This window comes from Crocodylus siamensis, chromosome 5, assembly GCF_052110815.1.
Source record: "Crocodylus siamensis isolate JL-2025a chromosome 5, ASM5211081v1, whole genome shotgun sequence".
NCBI lineage: Eukaryota > Metazoa > Chordata > Crocodylia > Crocodylidae > Crocodylus > Crocodylus siamensis.
The window spans coordinates 42,981,823-42,998,284 of NC_143399.1; the positions used below are offsets into that span (position 1 = coordinate 42,981,823).

At 43.7% G+C, this 16,462-nt stretch overlaps 1 protein-coding gene across 1 annotated transcript in view; it reads left to right on the forward strand.

Annotated features, from left to right (window-relative positions):
- Positions 1-16,040, forward strand: part of TADA1 (transcriptional adaptor 1) — a 40,424-nt gene extending 24,384 nt beyond the window's left edge. Inside the window, exons 4-8 of the mRNA XM_090049914.1 lie at positions 7,046-7,143; positions 11,182-11,391; positions 12,682-12,833; positions 13,618-13,780; positions 15,475-16,040. Coding sequence (XP_089906040.1) covers positions 7,046-7,143; positions 11,182-11,391; positions 12,682-12,833; positions 13,618-13,780; positions 15,475-15,627 — 776 coding nt within the window. The 3' untranslated portion in view covers positions 15,628-16,040. The remainder of the gene's footprint in view (positions 1-7,045; positions 7,144-11,181; positions 11,392-12,681; positions 12,834-13,617; positions 13,781-15,474) is intronic.
- Positions 16,041-16,462: the final 422 nt, after the last annotated feature.

Sequence of the window (16,462 nt, forward strand, 5' to 3'; positions counted from 1 at the left end):
CTCCCAGTACTGCTGAAAATGTAATATAAAGATTAGAAAGGTGTCAGGAAGTAGTTCTGCTGTGTGCCCCTTTGTAAGGAATGAGTGAGTCAGCTTGCTCTTCTGGCTTAGCCTACTTTAGCTGCCCTTCAGCTGTGAAGAAATCCAAAAGGATGAGGCAACCAGAAGTCTATTTCAGCCTTTTCCACTTTCTCTCAAAGATGTCCTCAGTCAAAAAAATCAAAACTGAATTTTACATTGGCAAAGCCCCCACTCCCTTCCCAGGAGACATCTGAAATAGTTTTTCAGATATAGCCTTTAAAAATCTAGTAGATAATTCACAAGGCTGCTTTCTTCATATTCTTTGTAAAAAAGAAGGATAATAATACTGGTAGAAAAACCTGCAGGGAGAATTCCCTCAGTTAAATAATTTAGCTAAAAATAGGAAGCTGTCGATATATTTGGCCAGAGCTGAGAGAGGACTTCCTTTTTTGCTTTCTTGTAATGAGGTATTTAGCAGAATTTGCGGATTTTTTTTTTGAATCTGACAGACCATGCCATGTGTGCTTTGGATTTCTTCACAGCTGAAGGGTAGCCTCAATTGTGTGACCTCTGGGCTGTCATCCAGGTGCCTTAGTGCCCATACCAACCAGCCCCTTGAAAAAGGGAGGGATGAGCACTTAAAAATGGATCTTGGGCAGATTTTTAGGTGTCAAAGTCCTGTTCAACAGCATCCTACCCTGGATGTGCCTAAGCCTCAACAACCTTCTCTCTGCTTAGTCATCAAGTTTACCAGATCTCTGAAGTGGTAGTTGTGTGTGCCCTGACCTGAATAGCCTCAGTGGTTTTATTGTTTTTGTATGCAGCCAGGTCTGGCTGGTGGACACCTCCTGCAATAGCTTGGGTGTGCCTGTGGTCAGGTAATAGGAGAATTGGATTCAATGCCCTTTTCAGCCTAAAGGGAGTTCAAAACTACATTTCCCAGCTATGAGGGCAGTACTGTCACTACTGACTTCCTGGCCCCAAACTTTTGCAGAAAGCAGTGTGAGGTTTGTGGGCTAGGAAGATAAAGCACACAAGGGAATATGCCTCTCTAACTTGGTGATTATGGCATTCAGCTGGGAGGGGGAGTTCTGGCTTCCCGTTCCTAAAATTATTTCTGTTCAATATAAAAGGCATGGACCATCCCTGAAGCAGGGTCTGGATTCTTCCCGTGTACCACACAGGGAGGTGAGCTACTGCACTCGGGGTTTTGGATCCCATTCCTAGGATCTGACTCCTAGAAGTTAGGCATTACAGTGCCTAAGACTTTGACTGGATCTAGCCCATTGCCTATACATTGTCCTAGGATAGAATCTTGGTTGGGAGTTTGATGATGTCTTTGATTTGTATTAATAGTTCAGTTTCCTTAATGGAAGCTGGTTGTTGTTTCGGGAAAGGACAACAATAAAATTTTCTCCAGACCTATGGCTCTCAACCCTTCTGAACTGAGGCACCCCTCCATGACTTTTGAGAATTGAGTAACACCCAGTTACAAAAACTAATTTGTATATTATGGTGCTTACCTCCTTGAAGAGGAGCAAGGCAGTGTGGGATCATTTGAGCAGGGACATGCCTGGGTCTGTTATCTATTTAGTTAATCTGTTTACTTCTTCCCCCTTTGCTTATCTTCTCACAGCTTGTGGCATCCTTCAAAGGATCTGGTAGCACCCTAGGTATCCTGGCACCCTGCTTGAGAATCAGTGGTCTAACAGATGATGGCAGAGTGTTAGCGGTTGGGATGTCACTGTAAAGAGAGGTTGGGGGTAGGGGAACACTCTTCCCAGTATCTTTAGGGATAAGAATGTTGGTATTAACACAATCTTTATCATAACACACAGTTGCCAACTTCCAAAAAAACCCTGATGTCTTCCTGGTGGCAGTTAAGTTCAAATTTTTGCCTAAGGCCCCTTTTGGTTACCAGCCTTCTCTTTACATTACCTTCTGATTAATTTCACAATAAAATATGGCTTTCTAACAGCCCTGGCCATATCTGGAAGTTGTTCTTTTTAAATGAAGTACTTCAGAGCACATCTGATTTTTCTCATCACTTGCAGGATAAAAATAAAAGGGATTCATGGCAGTTGTCACTTGACTTCTCCCTCAGGTCAGACAGACCACCTGGGGCTTTGGACCCAAATAACACAAAACAAATCCCCCTTGGAGATCCTCCTAAATAGCCAAATCATGTAATATAAGGGTCAATAAGTACTATACAGACCTGTGTGCTAGGGTTGTGCAAAGCTTTGACTTAATATTTGGTTCGACAAATATTCGACATATTCGACCTTGAAAAGTGAAAGTCAAGTAGAATAGCAGCTGGTCGAATAGCAGTCGAATATTAACAGCGTGGGTTGAATACTCGACGTGGGTCGAATATTTGACTTGCCTATACTGGATTCCCTGTGGGGGGAAAAAAAAGGGAAAGTAAGCGGGGAGAGGGGGAAGGAGTGCTTTCATGACTGGCATGTGTGGCTGGCCAGTGACCTGTCGGCATTCTCTGAGGTCCCTTCCAATCCCAGTGCTCTGGGGGAGGGCCAGAGAAAATGCATAAAAGGCAGCAGTTTTTCAGCTCCCCTGCTTTCTGCCTTGGGGTCAGTTTCTGAGCTGCTGGTGCTCGCCAGCACCTCTGCGTCAGACCGTGACGACTGGAAGCCCCAATCTTCAACAGATTCCCTGCTTGCAACACTAGCAACAGGGATTTCTGAGAACTTGGTGCTTTTATTTTATAACTACTTTTCATATTAGTTTACGCTTATATTGGATAAGGGTTAGTAGTAGCCTAGGATCTATTCTATGTATAGGAATTTATTTTCTTTTTATACATCATTCATTCTTTCCACCACACCAACCTTCTCAATATATTATCTACACACACAAACACATTTACATAACATCCAAAAATCTAATCCATGGCGCACAGCACACTTAGAGGTTCCAGTTTACATACGAAGGAACACATTATGAAGTGGGGTGGAAAGGCAGGTAGGTGGCCATACTGGCCAGCCTGCATGAAGGGGAGCAAGCGGGGGTTGCAAGCGGGAGAGCTGCAGTTTCTCTCTCCACCAAACTCAGACGCAGCCTCTTTCCTCCCACTACAAGGGATGAGGCTGCTACAAGCAGTAAAGAGAGGGGAGCAGCAGTGCCACCCTCCTCACTTCATCTGTATCATGAGTTTTGTGTGTCAGCAGCCTAAGGTGCAGTTTCCCCCAAACCCCTGCACCTATCACCATGAAAGTTGGGAGGCCTGCAGTTTTGAGCTCCCTGTGGCTTTCCACACAGAAGTTACAGGTGGTTTGCTCTCAAGAATTTGGGGTGCAGTTTCTCTGCACCCCCTGAACCTATCTTGTTGAAAGTTGGCAGGCTTTGTGGGCTCCTCAGGAGCTACTATTCCTGCAAGTTTCATCAAGATCAGACAAGAAATGCCAAAGTTATAGCCTGCTTTGACCTTCCCTATTATAGCCTATGGGGAAGTCGAAGCAGCTCAAATATTTGACTGAGCTTCGACTCAAAGTGGACGGCAAATCAAAGCAGGACCTGGTTTAATATTCAACATGGCTGTCGAATCGACTATTACCTGCTCTGCACAGCCCTACTGTATGGCTTCTTGGGGTGCACCGATAGAGAATTTTTGGGCTGATACCAATGGCTGACTTTTAATGATCCATATTGGCCAATTCCAGTATGCACCTGGGTAGCGTAAAGAGTGGCATCTCGGTGGTAAGTCTGTTGTGGGAGAAGGGGGCAAGGAGTAAGTGGGGGTGGGAAGGGTTATGGGAGGGCAGATCGAGGCCCCTCAGTGAGGGAAGATGTGGGGCAGGGACAGGCACTGCATAGCTGGGGCAGAGCGGGGACGGAGCTGCAAGAGGCTCGTCCAGGGTGGGCAGGAGCTAGCTCCCACCACTACGTGTACCCCAGAAGGTCATGGAGGGGTATGTGCCCCTGGATCTCTGCAGGGCAGGGCAGCTGCTGCTGTGGGCTGGGGCCAGGGCACGGCCAGGCTGTTCCGGGCAGGGGTTGAGCTAGGGCTGCACTTGGAGTGTGCGGCAGCAGCACTGGGGGGGGCTGCAGTCTCCCCAAAATTTGCCATAGTCCCCTTCCAGCAGCACCGTTGTTTACCCCGAGTGGAGCTTGGCCCAGTCCCCAGCCCCCCACAGGGAAGAACCTGGCACTGCCCCTGGCCCTAGCCCCAGTCTCAGCTTGCTGTGGCAGCCCACCCTTGCCTCACACACAGATCCAGGGGGGACCCCCCCATGTCTCCCCCAGAGGGGTGTGCAGTGGCAGGAGCCATGCTTCCCCCCACCACCCCAGGCCTCCCCCTGGGACAAGCTGCTCATGGCTCCATCTCCCGCTCCATCCCAGCTGTGCAGCCCCTGCCTCTGTCCCACTCCCTCCCTCACCACAGGGGCCTCAGTTGGCACCTCCTCCATGCCCCTTCCTCACAACAGACTTAACCCGTTGAACTTGGTTGCTCTCCATGCGGCCAGGTTGCACTTTTGGCTGTCTGTGTGCTGTGCTGCAGCTGTGCATACATGGGGCATTTTATCCAGTGGCATTATTGGCCACATCAGCCAAAAAAATCCAATTGCCAATATACTCAATTTTCCTTATATCAGTGCCAATCCAATATTGCAGGGGTTTTCAACCGTTTTGGGTCAGTGTACCCCCTGAGGCCTTCCCAAGTACCCCCAGGGATATGCATACCTCCAGTTGAACACCCCTCCAATATAGGACTGATGTATCGGTGTACCTCTAATGGCTTCCTGAATAACCTGTAGGTTGTTTCCCAAAACTAGCCAGTCGAGCAGTGGAAACTTTTCTATAATGTTAAACTCCGCTAAGGTCTTTCATTTAATTTGCATCAGGTGCTACAACTTTGAGCTCAGGAGTGAGGGACACCATTTACCCAAAGCTCTGCTTCTCTTCCCCTGATCAAAGGATAACATAAAAACAAATTTCCCTGAAGAGGATGGTGGTTATTATCTTATTTTATGAACCACCATAAAGTTTGAAAAACAAGGCCATCTTAAGATTGGGACTGTGTTCTGTGTAACCTGTTAGATTGTCTCTCTTGATAAAGTGAATGTAAAATAATCTTCCATGTCACCTCATCTTCCTGTTGTTTCACATCTCTGTCCCACATCTGTCTAAAATTACAGAAATCTAGTGAGCTAGGGTGCTACTTACCTTGTCCATAGATTGTCTGGGGGTGGGTGGGCTTGAAGGAAACCACCCCCTTTGCTGAGTCAGAGGAGAGATTAAGAATTTCCCTGTTGCCAGGAGCTAGTGGAGCTGCAAAATCTCCCCAGAGAACAAAGTGAGCTAATGGGTACTTTTCCATAAATGAGTCAATGAGACATTCAGGGTCTGTCAGAAATCTGTTAATTAAAGCAGAGTCCAAGGGCAAGGGGGAATTAAACATTCAGGGCCTTTAAAGGAGGTTTATGTCAGAAGGCCTGAAAACTGGAAGTTAACCTGATAGTTGTGACATTTAACATAATGAAGACAAGGGGCCAATCCAGTTGAACATCTACCCCTCTTAGCATACTTAATTTATCCTTCTCAAAAGGATTCAGACCTTGAAGGGAAAGTCAAGTTTGTAGAACGAAAACTAAATAAAATGCAGGTTTCCCAACAAAGAATTGGATTGTGACAGCTTAGGTGAAGTTAGATAGATGAGAATTGTAGATGTCTTATCAATTTTTAGCTGTTGCATGGGATAGAACAGAGTTGCATTTAGTTATTTAGACCAGTGGTCTCCAAACTTTTTTGATCACGCACCCCTATCAGTAAAAAAATTTTTGAGCATGCACCCCCAATATATGTATATTTATATTTGCACACCCCTATCAGTAAAAAATTTTTGAGCATGCACCCCCAATATATGTATATATAAATATAAATAGAAGTTCTAATATTTTCTTCCTGCATCCCACCCTAGGGTGCGCACACCCCACTTTGGAGACAACTGATTTAGACACCTAAAAATCATGTAAATGTCTCTTAGGCACCTTCAAAGTGGAGTAGGTTCTGGGCTGTATTTATTCTCTAGAGTCACTACAACTAATTCCTATTTATTAGTAGCGTAGTGATGGATAGTCAGGGTAAGTTTTGTGCCAAGTGTCCTGATGCTGTTAAGGTTATTTGTGAAGTTTTTACTAATCTATTTTTTCCATGAGTTAACTTGTGGTAAAAAATGTTGAATTTTAGGTATGGAAGGGGTTTTCCCAAGACTTCTTAGTAATTACAAATATGTGGTCGTCTTGCATGCCCAATAGAAATTGAAATCTGCAGCATGCCCCCCCCCACATACTGTCTGTTGCCCTCAAAAGATTACATAATGGGCTCTAAAAACGAATAAGTTGATTCTAAGTGGCACTGATGTATGTACAGTGAAGGGACTAGAAGGGGAAATTCCAAGCCTAGACTAGTTCCTTGGTCATATTCCTTTGATGTGACCTAACTTTTAGAAATATCTTTGATGTTCTGAAGAATTGCAAAGCATTTCTAGAGTAGTTGTACTCACCAATGCCTAATGAATGTATATTTACCTTTTTTCCCTTACATGATACATGCTTGGCCTGAAAACAGTCAAGCAGGGTCTACAAGAGTTGTTTAAACTATTAGGATTATGTTGTATGAGGTCAAAGCAACCTCAGCTCCCTATAGCCCCTGTGAGAGATGCAGATCCTCAGCATCTCTTGTCACTTACAACTTGGGGGGATCTGACTGTATTCTTCACTTATCCCAAGTCACCATCCCTTAAGTAGTTGCTTAATAATAGTCTACAGAAATCATCCGCCAGTATGCTACCTGCCATGTCCTTTTATCTAACTATTATATATTCATACTATTGTAAAATAAGGATTTTAAAGAAAAGACTTATGCATTTAAATAGAAAGGGATGAAAATGGTCTTCCAAGCCATCAGAAACATACTAGGGTTTTCTTGTCCTTGTGTGAATTAAATTATGCTGGCTGCAAATTGAAATGACACTCACCTCCCTTTCCTCCTTTCTGGTTTTCAGAAGGTAGTGGATCTTTGCCATGGACTGGGGGTTCTGTGACAAAACCTGGAAAACCAAAAGGAAAGAAGAAGATTTCTTCAGTTCGGCAGAAGTTTGATGTAAGAATACCCTTGAAAAACCACTGTAGAGTGGAAGGGCTGGCACTCCATAAAGGAAGACCTGGCTGTAGAATATTGTTTCTTTAATAGCAGGCATGACTGAAGTGCTTTTTCTTATCCCAGGCAAAAGATTTGTCTCAAAATAATAACAATTGGAGTGGAATTACCAGATAGGTCTCTCTGTCTAGATATTTATAATTTAATGCTATCTTTAATCTCATGTTCACCTTAAATGACTGTTAAATGTTTGAAGCAAAAGTTTAAATGGTCCTTACATTGTTCTATTCTTATCCTTCTTGGAAGAATGACTTGTGTGAGCTTGGACTTTCCCATTCTGCACTGCAGCTGAACTCACTGAGTGAATGGAGATAATGATTTTTTTTTTGTAATGTAATGTGCTTTTTGGTGTCTCAAGTTTGATAAGTAAAAAATACTTGGATTGCCTTGATTGCATCAGGGGTTTCATGGGGTTAGGGTGGGAAAAGCACACAAGATCCAATTTTTCTTTACAGTAAAGCCTTTTTATATTGCTCCAACATTATAAAATGTTCTCACTTTGCTTACAAAACCATGAGGCCCATAAAGACAAGCTACTAGGTCTGAGGCACATAATAAAGCAGTGTCACATGCTGTTCCCAGACAGCTATTTCAAAGGGTTGTAGATGCAGCTGAAATGTAGTTCTATTGAGAACTCTTCTATTGAGACTGCAAATAATATTTCTCAGTCTTCTCAGCTGTGAACGTGACTGACAGGAATTCTTAAAAGTTGCAATACAGATAATCTATGGTGACATCTCCTTTAAAATTCCTGATCAGTAATGCATTGCCATAGAGCAACTATGAAAATAGCAGTGATAGTGATCTTGCAGTTAGGTTTACTTAAAAAATGAGTATATAATAAATTGTGTGTCAAGTGTATATTTATATATGTTTCAGTAATATATGCTAGTGTAGGACTGAATATAGGCTTTCTCCAGGTAAATTTGGGGTAAAACTGTTCACAAATAGTGAAGCAAAACAAAAATGTTATGCTTTAAAAATTAAAAATTGTAAGTTTCGCAGTTCAGCTAGCACCCAAAAGTTTAAGCAATAGAGGAGATTTCTTTTAATTCCTCCCACGCGCTCCCAAGAATCATGAATTTGCTAAGAAGGGAAGGAGGAAAGGAATTCTTCTGTACTCTTGTTTTTTCTCTAGACTGTGTTTTTGGGTCCCCACAAATAATTTCAAGAGCCTACGGTTGCTTTTAGTAGTTTTTTTTCACTGTCACGAAATTAACAGGATTATTGGTGGTTTCTTAGCTGATTCTAAACATTTTGAGTTGCAGTTAAGTAACTATCCAGATGTGTATTAACTCTGCCTTGTGTTTTTTCCAAATCTGCATATGTTCTTTGCAGAAGAAGTTAAATTTTGAAGGTTACAGCTATCTACTATGTGGGCTAGAAAATTAAAATGGAAGCAAAAGCGCTGAGACCTACCAGGGGATCAACTTCTCCCTCATCATTTGTCTATCAATATTTTTTTAAACTTGTTTAAATGAACAACATCAGTTGATTTTTTTTTTGTGGTTCTTTTCCTATTGTAGAATGCTTTTATGTGCGTCTCCATTACAATAAATAATCAAGGTGTGATATTTTGTCATCACTTCACCAGTACTGAAAAATAGCTGCTTCTGGGGTAGGATACAACAGTTCTTCAGCAGCACACAGTAAGGGCTTAAGATGGGAAGAATATAATACACAGGACTGGAATTGGATCAAGTTACTAAGTTTTAAATGTCTACAGGATTATGAAAAATGTTGTAGGATCCTTAATAGGCAAGTGAGTTCAAGATCTTGGTTTTACATTTTAAATAGCCAGGAAATTACTTGAATAAATGAAAAAGAAGTCAGTTGCAAACAGCTGGAGGAGGAAAGGTTGATCAGAAGCAGCCAGCATAGGTTTGTTAAGAGCAAATTGTGCTAAGCCAACTTTAACCTCTTTTTGACAGTTAACTAGCTGGGTGGATGAAAGGAACGTAGTGTACTTATATATTAGTAAGGCTTTTGATAAAGTCCCACAAGATCTTCTTGTAAGCAAACTGGAGAAATGTGAGTGAGAAAATTTTACAAGGTGGATCAATTGATTAGTTTGTTAACTACAAGCCAAAGGGCAATTATAAACAGATCAATGTCAAAATGGCAGGTTTCAAGTGGGGTCCCACAGGGTTCTGTCCTGGGTCCTGTTTAATATATTTGTTAATGCTTTAGATGGTGGTAAAGTTTGCAGATAGCCCACAACTGAGAGACAGCAAACACTTAAAAGGATAGAGGTAGAAGGCAGAAGGATCTTGATAGGTTGGAAAGCTGGGCTAGAGACAACAGGATGAAGTTCAGTGCAGATGGATGTAAGATGACATCTAGGGAAGAATAATCAGAAGCACAAATACAGAATGGGAGGATGAGTGGAAGTACTGCTGAGGAGGATCTAGAGGTTTTGGTGAATTATAGACTCAACATGAGTCAATATGATACAGTTGCAAAAATAGCAGTGCAGGTTTGGTCTCACACCTAATGCTCCTTTTGATGAAGATACAGCACTTTTTTGGACCAGTTTGGTCTTATTTAGAGCAGTAGTTCTCCACCTTTTTTTGTATCCCTTTGTAAATGTAACTGGTGAGTCCCAACCCAGTATATAGTTTAAATAGGAAACAGCCTTCTGGCCCTGCTGGTGCCCTTCACTCTGACTTGCTGTGACCAGGCCTCAGCCCCACCCAGTGTGGGGCAGGAAGTGGGTGTGTGGGGTATGGGGAGTGCATGTGTCCCTCCAGATTTGTGCACCCACAGCAGACAAGGGGCTGCAACCTGGCTGAACCAGCAAGGGCAGGAGCTGCCTCCATGGCCAAGCAGGAAGGACTCAGCATGGAAGGGCAGAGCAGGGCAGCGAGACTCACAGCTGCCACCACTGCTGGGACTCCCATGCCAGCCATGTGACCAGCAGCGCAAGGAGTAACTGTGTGTTTTTGGGTGGGATGGTTCCTGCACTACCTTCACCCTTCTGCTGCCAAATGCTTGGATGCTGGGCCGTGGCTGTACCCTGCTGCCATGGGCTGGCTGCTGCTCCCCTCAGGCCATGGCTCTGTCCCAGAGAAGGGGTGGAGTGGCAGCAGTGTTGCCTGTGCCCCCCAACATGTCCTTCCTTCCCTCCCCCCGCTTTTGCCCCCACAGACTTACCTGTGGACATCTATGGAAGCTGCTCTCCTCGCTGCCTGGCTGCCACATGCATATGTGTGCACAAATACATGTGGTGTCCTTGCCTGATCACCCTCCTCTTGCTCCCCCAGCCCCAATCAACCCCTTGCAGGCTGGAACCCTTCCAGGCTCAAAGGGGAAACCTTGAAAGGAGAATCCATTTTTAAAGTTTATTGATCCATTTTTTTAAGTTTCTCCACAACACTTCCATATGTTCTTGTGACCTGCTTTTGTGTCACGACCCATGGGTTGAGAAATGCTGATTTAGAGTACTACATGCATTTCTGGGGTCCGCATTTTAAGAAAAGTGTGGAGAAGTTAGAGGGAGCCCAGAGATGAGTGACAAAAATGATAAAAGGCTTGGAAGACGAACTGTATGAGGAAAGGTTGAGAGAGCTAGATATGTTTAACTTGATAGTAGTCTTCAAATAGTTGGTGGCTCCCATAAAGAAAAGGGAGAACATTTATTTTCTCCTGCTGCAGGGAGGAGGACATGAAGCAATAGTTTTAAATTGCAGTGAAGTTGATTTAGATTGGATCTCAAGGAAAAAAATTCCTCAATGTTAGAACAACAAGGCAGTGAAACAGGTTGCTCAGGGGAGTTGTGGAATTTTATTTGCTGGAGATTTTCAAGAAGAGCTGGATAAGCATTGGACAAGGAAGATTTAGGAGTAGCATTCCAGCATTTTGGCAGGAGGTTGGGCCACATGACCCTTGAGCTACCTTTTAAGTTCATGTTCTGACTTTAAATTTAAAAATTAGAGATTTTAAACTAAGCTTCAAATTTATTTTATATTTTTTACCTGACAGCATCGGTTTCAACCTCAGAACCCATTGTCTGGAGCACAGCAATTTGTAGCAAAGGACCCTCAAGAGGATGATGATCTGAAGCTATGTTCCCATACCATGATGCTTCCTACTCGGGGCCAGCTGGAAGGGAGGATGATAGTAACTGCATATGAACATGGGCTGGACAACGTTACCGAAGAGGCAGTGACAGCTGTTATTTATGCTGTAGAGGTTAGAAAAGAAAAGCAACAAGGTGTTTGATAATATCCCTGGTGTAGGGATGGGGTACACAGAGCATGAGAGAGAATCTGCTTCTCTACTATCACAAAAGATCTCAGGTAATGTTTTTCAAGGGGGCTTCAGATTGGCATCAGAGGTTATTTTTGCAGTTCTTCATTTCAGAGCCTTGGGTGCTCAGAAAGAATCTTGAGTTCATGTACACAGATGAGACTTGCAAAATATTAGATGTGAAAAATTGTAGGGCCAGTTTTAACAGCTGTTTTGGAAAATATTGGACTGTAGCCTTTGAAAAAAGAACTAAAAATAATTTTCCTTCTATATTTTTTGGTTTAAATTCACATTCCGTTGCAAGCAGTGGCTCTGCAGAGAGGCCAGAGAACTTTTTTTTTTTTTTTTAGGTTTTGTGAAAATTGTCTGGTGTTGAGAGAACTAGGCAAGGTGGTTAAATCAGATCACACTTAAGCCTGATGATTACCTGCCATTTCTGTTATCTTTAATGTGATTGTGACAATTAGCATGTCTCAGGATTGGGCCCAAGTGAGACACCCTGGGACTTCCCTTGACTCAGAACTCAAGAGGTCATTCTGATCTCTCCAAACAGCAGTGAGCCGAGGTAGGGATCAGCTCATTACTTGTCCTCAAGAGGTAACTTCTCTCCAGCAGTGTCAGGCTAGAAGCAAAGTCTGAAATGCAAAACATCAATGCGTGGCTTTCAACAGAGCTGTTTGGGAAGTGTTTTGGTGCCAGTGCAATATTTAATGCTGATTTCAAAACCCTTTTTGTCTTCTACATGAATCTAGTGGGAATTTCCTGACATTTGACATTTTAAAAGACCTTCTAAAGTTGACATGAGTAGGTCTTTAAAATATGCTTTAATTCATGGGCAATGAATGCTTACAATGCTGGTATTTTATTTTTAGGTACAAATTATGAAATGGACACTTATCCCTCATCTAAATGTTGATATGCAGCTGTTTTATAACAGCTTGATTTTCAGATTTGGAAGAAATCTGTAAAATTTTTAACAGATTTTTGTCCAAATATGCATGACACAGTCATTTCACTTACTTATCACTGACTTTCTGTTTTTTAAAATAACACTGCAGTATTATTCCTTTAATAATATAAGCTATCCATAGAGCAGCATACACCAATTAATATTTATAGATTTAAAATGAACACTGCATATGTAACCTCTGACATTTGTAATACTGTGATCACAGCAGTCTTTGAGTGGAAGGGAAGTCTGTAAATGGTAAAGGTAAAGTTTTTGCATTACAGAACCACCTTAAGGATATTCTGATATCTGTGATATCCAGGAGGAAAGCCTATCGTCTGAGAGATGGTCATTTCAAATATGCCTTTGGAAGCAATGTTAACCCTCAGCCATACCTGAAGAACAGTGTTGTTGCTTACAATAATTTAATTGAATGGTAAGTTTTCATTGAACTCTCTGGTTTCAAACATGGCTAGTGGATCTTGATGACTGAGCCTCCTTAGTCTTTCATGGGATGATAGAACAGTGTTGAATTTGAAGCCATTGCTTATATCCCAGGGCTTTCAACTTCCCTTGGCTGCTAGAAGAGGACCTTTTGTACTAGCGACGATGTAAAACCTTAAGAAGAAAGAAGAATATGTTTTGTCTCAGCAGACTCACCACTCGCATGATTGGGGCAGCAGGGCAGGTCCTATGAGGAGAGGCTACAGGATCTGAACCTGTTCAGCCTCCACAAGAGAAGGCTGAGGGGGGATCTAGTGGCCTGTTACAAACTAGTCAGAGGGGACCAGCAGGCATTGGGGGAGTCCCTGTTCCCCCGAGCACTACCAGGAGTGACCAGGAATAACAGTCACAAGCTGGCAGAGGGTAGATTTAGGTTAGATATCAGGAGGCGCTACTTCACAGGGTGGCTAGGATCTGGAACCTACTTCCAAAAGAAGTGGTGCTGGCTCCTACCCTGGGGGTCTTTAAGAGAAAGCTAGATGAACACCTTGCTGGGGTTGTTTGACCCCAGTACTCTTTCCTGCCATGGCAGGGGGTCAGACTTGATGATCTGCTCAGGTCCCTTCTGACCCTAGAAACTATGAAACTCCTGACTGGTGTAGGCTAGAGGTTGTTAGGCAGCAGTTCTTATCTTCACTGTGTTCCCAGCCAGTGCCCTGGTGATTCCAAAGTAGATGCTGGTTGGTTTGCTAGTGTGTGTAATTGTCTCTTTACAGTCCTCCCACTGGCGTGGCACCTTCTGCTGGTCAGAACCTAGCTCCCCAACCTCCTCCTGATGATGCTGAGCAGCAGGCAGCTCTCCTCTTAGCATGTTCAGGAGACACTTTACCAGTGAGTCTCCCTCCAGTGAATATGTACGACCTTTTTGAGGCACTACAGGTAATGGTTCACACTTCTCTGCAGTGTGGGTTTAGGAAATGCTTTTCTGAGCAGAAACAGTTGATTGTGTCTGATCTGCCTCATGTGCCTCTCCCTCTACTGAGCACTAGTGAGGACATACCTGTGTCCAGTTTTGGGCCCTGCACTACAGAAAGGATGTGGACAAATGGGAAAGAGTCCAGCAGAGGGCAGTGAAAATGGTTAGGGGGCTGGGGCACATGACTTGCGAGGAGAGGCTGAGAGAACTGGGATTATTTAGTCTAGAGAAGAGAAGACCGAGAGGGGATTTAATAGCAGCCTTCAAGTACCTTATTTGGGGGTGGGGTTGAAAGAGGATGGAGCTAGACTGTGGTGGCAGATGACAGAACAAGGAGCAATGGGCTCAAGCTGCAGCAAGGGAAGTTTAGATCAGATATTAGAAAAAACTTTCTCACTGGGAGGTTAGTAAAACACTGGAACAGGCTACCCAGAGAGGTGGTGGAATCTCGATCCTTGGAGGTTTTTAAGACCCAGCTAGACAGTGCCTTTGGTGGAATGATCTAGCTAGGGATAGTCCTGCTTTGAGCAGGGGGTTGGACTAGATCAGTGTTTTTCAATCCATGGGTCACAACCAAAAAGTGCATTGCAAGAATATATGAAAGGTTCATGAACAAACTTTAAAAATGGAGTCTCCTTTAAAGGAGAAAAATGTGGGAAACCATGGCTTTTCCCTTGCAGATTGGCAGAGTTCCAGCCTGCAAGGGGCTACTGGGGCCCTTCATACCACCCACCCCACACACACACACACCCTGCCCCACACCCTAGGGGGCTGGAGACTGGGGGTAGTGGGTTGGGAGTGAGGGACACTGGGTCAGGACTGGCCATTGATGTTTACAAATGGGTCCTGGAATGAAAAAGGCTGAGAGCCACTAGACTAGATGACCTCTTGAGGTCCCTTCTAATCCTAATTTTCTATGATTTTACCTAGAGACTCCTATGATTCTCTTGCTTTTCTGGCTCCCAATTCATTGGACCATTTTCCTTGATTTTCCTTTTTTAATCCACAATTATACATGGAGCTATGCAGAGCTTCAGGCTGGGACTCGGGCATGGCTCCACCAACTGAATCAATATTGACGCCCCAATGCCAGCACAGTAGCCATTAGGTAATGGTTGCTGTACATGGGAGTTTCAACTCCCACCCCTGCCCTTTCTTTATGGCTTCCACTGAATCAGTCATAGGGATCATGCAGGAGCTGCATCAGATTGTGAGATTCCGGTACGTACCCAGCCAAACAGTGTGCTCAACAAATCCCATTTTTCTTTGCACGTCCTGTTCATACACTTGATATCTGCTCAGATGCCTACCCTGACCAGTCTTGGATTATATCTCGGCAGAGCATTCTCACCAGGAGAGCTCCCAACTCCTGGAATTTGCTTTCACTCCTGGGTCTGATACAGCCCAGGTTTATGGATCTGAAGGTCCTGTGGCAAAGCTTGTTTGTTTCTCCTGGCTGATGCCAGTGGTCTAAATGGGGCCAGGTGGTATGTGGCAACCCTGGCAGATTTGATTTAATATTATGTATTTTTGTGTTTCTGCGCTGCTGGACACACAGAATCAGCCCACAGATAAACACTGTTAAGTTCTTATTTTAGAAATAGAGGAAACAACTATGAGCATCTGGTTAATGAGGCTTTCCAAATGCAACTTACAGGTGCACAGGGAAGTTGTTCCTGCACATACTGTCTATGCTCTGAACATTGAGAGAATCATCATGAAACTTTGGCACCCAAATCATGAGGAGCTTCAGCAAGACAAAATCCATCGCCAGCGCCTGGCAGCAAAGGAAGGGCTTCTGATATGCTAGAACAGTGGAGACCCTTTCCATTGTGCTCAGATCCACCTGTTGTTTCTTGGACTAGGCCGTAGGACGCTTCCATTGAATCGGATGTCAGCATTTCGAGAGAGATATGTATAAATACATGTAACCTTTTCCTATGGAAATACAAATGAAAGATAGTACATCTTGTTTGCTACCACAAAGCCACGCTGTAATCAAATACTGTGCCACTGACTGCTTGGGACTGCGTGTACCTCACTGCATTTGAAAAGGAATGGAAGATCGGTTCAGAAAAAAGTACTTACATTTAAGAAGATCGATTCATGTTTTCTTTAATGAGCCCAAGGGTTGTGTTAGTAGATAGCCACTGGCACTAGACAGTCTGACAGACTTTATGGGTTATTCCTCATTTTCCTAAATAAATAAACCACTGCATTCAGGATGTCTGTGAACAAACAAATGTGTCCAGGGCCTAGTGCTTCTACTTGTGTGTAATTAAGAATCCTTCTGCAAATGAGAGAAGTCCCCTCCTTTTCCTGACTGACAGAACCAGTGTGCAAGAGCAGAGAGGGAGGAAGGAAATGCATTGTCATAAAGAAGAACCTAGCTCCCATCACTTTCCTTCCTGTGTCTTTTCTGTAGTGTGCACCCCCAAGAGTTTGGAGGAGCCCAGAGTGGTGTTGTACTGGTCAGGGGGCTTTATCCAAAGCCCATTACCAAGGCCACAACTGTGCTTGTGCTGCTGTAGGGGTAATTTTTCCTAGCAAAAGCTGTCCTCATGCTTGTGTGCCCCACGATGCCTGTGGGGAAGCAGTAGCTTAATCTCTCCCCTAGTTTGTAGCTTATTAAGGTATGGTCCAAA